Source organism: Phyllobates terribilis, unplaced genomic scaffold (assembly GCF_046119375.1).
Source record: "Phyllobates terribilis strain yellow unplaced genomic scaffold, ASM4611937v1 Scaffold_13__5_contigs__length_258822181, whole genome shotgun sequence".
Taxonomy (NCBI): domain Eukaryota; kingdom Metazoa; phylum Chordata; class Amphibia; order Anura; family Dendrobatidae; genus Phyllobates; species Phyllobates terribilis.
The window spans coordinates 159,660,964-159,666,963 of record NW_027362773.1 but is presented as its reverse complement, the minus strand read 5'-3'; the positions used below and the strand labels follow the sequence as shown (position 1 = coordinate 159,666,963).

At 46.4% G+C, this 6,000-nt stretch overlaps 1 protein-coding gene across 2 annotated transcripts in view; it reads right to left on the bottom strand.

Moving 5' to 3' along the window:
- Positions 1–1,080: 1,080 nt before the first annotated feature.
- CREB3L1 (cAMP responsive element binding protein 3 like 1) overlaps positions 1,081–6,000 on the bottom strand; it is a 91,444-nt gene continuing 86,524 nt past the window's right edge. For both annotated transcript variants that reach the window (XM_073658860.1, XM_073658861.1), the window contains one exon: positions 1,081–1,754. In XM_073658860.1, coding sequence (XP_073514961.1) covers positions 1,730–1,754 — 25 coding nt within the window. In that variant the 3' untranslated portion in view covers positions 1,081–1,729. The remainder of the gene's footprint in view (positions 1,755–6,000) is intronic.

Genomic DNA, 6,000 nt, shown 5'->3' with positions numbered 1-6,000 from the left:
GAGCACTTTATTGCGGTATTATTTGTGAACTGTCTGGTTGTATTATTTGAGAACTGAACGGTAGTATTACATGAGCACTTTATTGCGGTATTATTTGTGCACTGTCTGGTTGTATTATTTGAGCACTTTATTGTCGTATTATTTGTGCACTGTCTGGTTGTATTATTTGAGCACTTTATTGTCGTATTATTTGTGCACTGTCTGGTTGTATTATTTGAGCACTGTATTGTCGTATTATTTGTGCACTGTCTGGTTGTATTATTTGAGCACTGTATTGTGGTATTATTTGTGCACTGTCTGGTTGTATTATTTGAGCACTGTATTGTGGTATTATTTGTGCACTGTCTGGTTGTATTATTTGAGCACTGTATTGAGGTATTATTTGTGCACTGTCTGGTTGTATTATTTGAGCACTGTCTGGTTGCATTATTTGAGCACTGTGTGAATTTGTGCACCATATGACACTATTTCAGCACTGGTGGCATTGTGTATAGACAATGTAGATTGTTAGTTTTGCAGTGTATGGTGGTGGCCGCCCTGTCTATTGTCATTCTGGACAGACGGTACAGCACATGGTAGGCACTGTGTATGGCCGACCATGGTTCAGCATTGCCAGTAATGATACATTTTTGCACAGTTCATGCAGTAGGGCTTCGTGATTCATTAGTGATGCTCAGGGTCATGGATAATTGAGTAACAGAGCGAGTGCCCCAGGTACAGACCGCACAGGAGACCCGGGGTTGCAGCTACACAAGTGCAGGAGAGGCCGCTGCTCCTGCATCCGCCGCCGAAGCGATGCTTGATCTCATTAGGTGAATGTGATCTGTCAGCGGCAGGAAGGATGATTAGGAATTATTGGAGTCACTGCTCACTGACTTTTCCATGTCTGCAAACATCTGCATCTGACTGATTAACCCCTTCCGCTCAGCGCGACCCTGGCTGTACGCACGCGCCACCTTCCATGCATTATTCAGCACCTGGGATTTCCTCTCCCTTTTTGCATTCCCTTCTCGCACCCCTCCTTTCAGCTTCGACCTGTTTCGCGCCCCCCCTCCCCTTTGAGTGACTCACACCGGAGACTTTTGCTGCTGATGCTATTGTTTTTTTTATTATTATTTTGCTTGACTGAAGCAGGCAGAGAGCGGAGATGAGAAGAAGCGTATAAATCTGTATCCGTGCGTACAAAGCTTGCGTTAACTAACCAATTTTCTCCAGGAGATCCAGGTGTGTTATGTACAGGGACAGAGGGGGGCCGCCGAGGCCCCGGAGGAGAGGGGTCCAGGCTGGTGGGCTCATGGGCAGCGCAGGGCATGGATCCTGTCCTAGACAGCTAAAAAAGTCATTTCCCGCCAACAAGTAGAGATAATTGATTAGTAATGGCTTTCCATAAAGTCATATTTAGCGAGAATTGGGCTTCCTTGTAGTGCAAGACGGACGGCTGAGCATTCGCGTTCTCCTTTGGTGGCAGAAGAAGCCGCCGCCAGTATCGCTCGTTGCCTCGGGCACAAGAAGGGCAGTTGTGTCAGCTCCAGGTTGACAGAGTCTCTGCACACATTACGTTGATGCCACGGTGCTGCCAGCCTAAATCTGTCGGGGGGAGGTTGAGATTCTGTTCTGGGATCACCAAGGTGTTTTAGTCTTTGATTCTTTAAATCCCAATTTTTTTTTTCTTCCTGCTCCACCCACGTTTAGTGCTCAGCTGTCGATCCCTCTCCACTTGGCTCCAACCCTAGAAGAACTGAGAGCTTGTGCCCCTGTGAAAGAGAAAAAAAAGGTCACGGTCAGTGGTGAATTGATGACATGGGACATGCTGTCACGCGATGACATTAAAGCCGCCTGGAGCAGGGAACGGAGGAACACCGACGCCTCGCTTAGAAAACTACAATATCTGCAAGAAACAGGAGGGATTCCTGGATGTTGGGGACTGCAGTTAAAAAATAAACTTGTTTTTTTTTCGGATTATAAGACTCGGCCCCCCCCCCAAATTTGGGAGGAAAAAGGGGGTGCGTCTTATAATGCGAAGGTACGGTATTTTACTTGGAGGGCGTCGTTGGTGGAGCGGGGTCACAACAGATACAGGAGGTCAGCAGCAGGAGTCGCGCGATGCTGCGGACTCCGTCCTCTCAAAAGATTTTGGCGGTGAGCGAAGGTTCCCTCACCCGTACATAGCCCTGCGGTGGGCTTCGGGAAAATGGCCGCCGGAGCATGCGCAGATTGAGATCTCGAGAGACGAGATCTTGGGAGATAAGATTTCGTCTCTCGAGATCTCGATCTGCACATGCTCCAGCGGCCATTTTCCCTAAGCCCACCGCAGTGCTATGTAAGGGAGAGGGAACCTACGCTCAAAGCAGACTTCTTCTCAGAATGGGGTCCACAGCATCGCCCCACTCCCGCCACCACCATGGCCCAAGTCATCCTGAATCATCGACCCTTCTGAGAGGACGGGGCCCGAGGCATCGCCCGACTCCTGCCGCAGCTGCCGCCAACTTCCTGTATCTGTGACCCTGGCTCCTCTGATCCCTGCTCCACCACCGCCACCCCCGTCAGGTATAACAGATTACAAGGCGCACCATTTTATTTAAAAAAAAAACATTTTTTCCTATTTTGAACCCCAATATTTGGGGTGCGTCTTATAATCCGAAAAATATGGTATATATACAGTGCTGCTCACCATTATTGGCACCTCTTCATTTTTTCATATCAATATCTTCAGAAATAAATGGAAATTTACCAAAGTTATATCCTCAGGATTTTTTAATTAGTGGTCCAAAGTAACAACAATAAAACATTGTTTTTCAACTTCCATGTTTACATTTCAAAGAAGAAACAGAATAAGCAGCATGTGCAGCAATAAAGGCCCCCTAATTAATACTTGGTTGCCCCCCTAAATAATACTTGGTTGCACACCCTTTGGCATTGCTGACAGCCTCTGAACGTTCCTTGTAGTCATCTATAAGCTTCTTGCTCTTCTCAGCTGGAGGTTTCTCCCACTCTTCCTTTGCAGTTTGTTCGAGCTCTTGAATGTTTGCAGGGTCCATTTTCCCAATGGCAGATTTCAGCTCACCCCAAAGATTTTCGATGGGATTGACGTGAGGACTCATTGATCGCCATTTTAAAATAGTCCATTTTTTATTTTTCAACCATCCCTGTATACTTTTGGATGTGTGCTTTGGGTCATTGTCTTGCTGGAGGACCCATGATCTTCGACTCAAACCACTTACACTGGGTAGGACATTTCCCTCTAATATCTCTTGATAAGTCTCTCATTTCATGATTCATGTGATACAGTCAAGGCCTCCAGTACCAGACGCAGCAAAGCAACTCCACAGCATTATGGATCCTCCACCATGCTTAACTGTTGGTAAGGTGTTCTTTTCCTGATAAGCTTCATTGCGCCGTCTGTAAACTGTTGCTTTGCATTGCCAAAAACCTTTATTTTTGTGTCATCTATCCAAAGAACATTTTCCCAGAAGGATTTTGGTTAGTCAAGGTACTCTTTGGCAAAGATCAGTAGTTCCTTTTTATGTCTTTTCTTCAGCAATGGTTTCTTCCTTGGCCTTCTCCTATGAAGCTCTGCTTGGTTTAGTGTGCGGCATACGGTACTTGTTTAAACCATGACCCCCGACTGTTCCAGATTGGCCTTCAGGTCTTTGTATGTTTGACATGGTGTTTTTTCCACCAGTCGCACCATCTTCGAAGACATCTCTTGTCAATTTTCCTCTTTTCCCCACGTCCAGGGAAGTTCTTGACGGTTACATGATTGGCATACTTCTTAATAACATTGCGTACTGTTGAAATTGGGATACCAAGGTCTTTGAAGATGGCCTTATGCCCTTTAGAAGTCTTGTGTTTGCTAATAATAGCAGTTCTGATATCCTCAGACAGCTCCTTTGTCTTCACCATTTTGACAAAGGAACAGGGTCTATCTACCCTGTGGCTTTTTAAAACAGTGAAGTCATCATTCATTGGCTAATTCATGTCACATGGGCACTGACAATCACAGGAGAATCTTTTTTGTGATTTACCACAGGTGAGTCAAAATGTATTTCCATACTAAACTAATGTAAAAGTGCCAATACCAGTGACAGCAGCTTTAGGTTTTTCTATTTTTCCCTCTCATTGTTTTTGGTTTTAAACTATTGTTTATCATTTGCTCTTTTGTATTTAACACGAGTCACTATACAAAAAGACTGTTTCACTTGATTCATTTTTTTCAGGCGATATTCCACATTATGTACAGTTGTGCTCAAAAGTTTACATACCCCGGCAGAATTTTTCCTTTCTTGGTCTTGTTTCAGAGAATATGAATGATAACAAAAAAACTTTTTCTCCACTCATGGTTATTGGTTGGGTGAAGCCATTTATTGTCAAACTACTGTGTTTTCTCTTTTTAAATCTTAATGACAACCAAAAACATCCAAATGACCCTGATCAAAAGTTCACATACCCCAGTTCTTAATACTATGCATTGCCCCCTCTAATATCAGTGACAACTTGAAGTCTTTTGTGGTAGTTGTGGACGAGGTTATTTTCTCAGATGGTAAAGCTGCCCATTCTTCTTGGCAAAAGTTCCTGTAAATTCCTGGGCTGCTAACATGAACTGCGCACTTGAGATCTCCCCAGAGTGGCTCAATGATATTGAGGTCAGGAGACTGAGATGGCCACTCCAGAACCTTCACTTTGTTCTGCTGTAGCCAATGACAGGTCGACTTGGCCTTGTGTTTTGGATCGTTGTCATGTTGGTTTGTCCAATAATGTCCCATGTGCAGCTTCAGGGCTGATGAGTGCAAATTTGCCTCCAGTATTTGCTGATAACGTGCTGAATTCATGTTTCCTTCAACTTTTACCAAGTTTCCTGTGCCTTCGTAGCTCACACATCCCCAAAACATCAGTGATCCACCTCCATGCTTTACTGTAGGAATGGTGTTCCTTTCATCATAGGCCTTGTTGACCTCTCTCCAAATGTAATGTTTATGGTTGTGGCCAAAAAGTTCAATTTTGGTCTCATCACTCCAAATTTCCTTGTTCCAGAAGTTTTGAGGCTTGTCTCTGTGTTGTTTGGCGTATTGTAGGCGAGATACTTTGTGTCATTTGCGCAGTAATGGCTTTCTTCTGGCGACTCGCCCATGCAGCCCATTTTTCTTCAAGTGCCTCTGACTCGCCCCCTGGGCCGTGGGGTACCCAGAACCGGGCTTCTGTACGATGCTGGGGGTAGTAGTGGCAACCCGATCCCGTGGCTCAGGGTGGTCAGACCAAATGGTGGCAGTCTATAAATCAGTGTTTTGAATGTCCGACTAAGCCACCCGTGGATTGCGGTCAGGGATAACCGCCGCTGCTAGGCAGACCGCTGAGGCTGGTGTTGGTGTGCAGCACAGGGGTAGGATAACTCCCCACGGGAAGAGTGTAGCCTCAGGGCAGTGTAGTTGGATGCTGGGGGTGATAGTGCAGGCCGCAATAGTAAGAGCTCAGAGTCCGCTTCAAACAGTCCAGGGTCTTTATTGTAGGAATTATTAATGACCCAACAGTAGTACCGGTTAGGAATGGGCCTGGGTGTCTGAGAGCATTCGGGCGAGCCCCGCTGGTCAGGGTGAGTATGTAGGCCTACCGTTCTCTCTATGCTCTTTCTGACTATCCCCCTCTTCGTGGTGTAATAGGCCACGTCCCTGAGCTGGCCGTGTACTTCTTGCCTGTATGGCTTGCGACTCGGGCCTTGGGTACCTTTTGCTTTCTCCTCGCTGTACTGGTCCCTTTGTGTGGCGGAGCCTCCAGGCTTCTTAGGCCAAGGGACCTGAAATCCCTCGCGGGTTGGTTCTCTGCTGCTGGGCTTATAACCCTTAGATCGGTTCTCTGCCAGGACCGGCTCTCGTCGCCTCTGTCCCTGGCCTGCAGTTTCTCCTCTGCCTCACGGACTCCTCAGCTGCTGCTGACCTGTCCCTCTTCTCTGAGAACCCTTCTGGTCACTTCAGAAGTGGTTTCTGGTCTCTCTAACCCTGCCCCAGT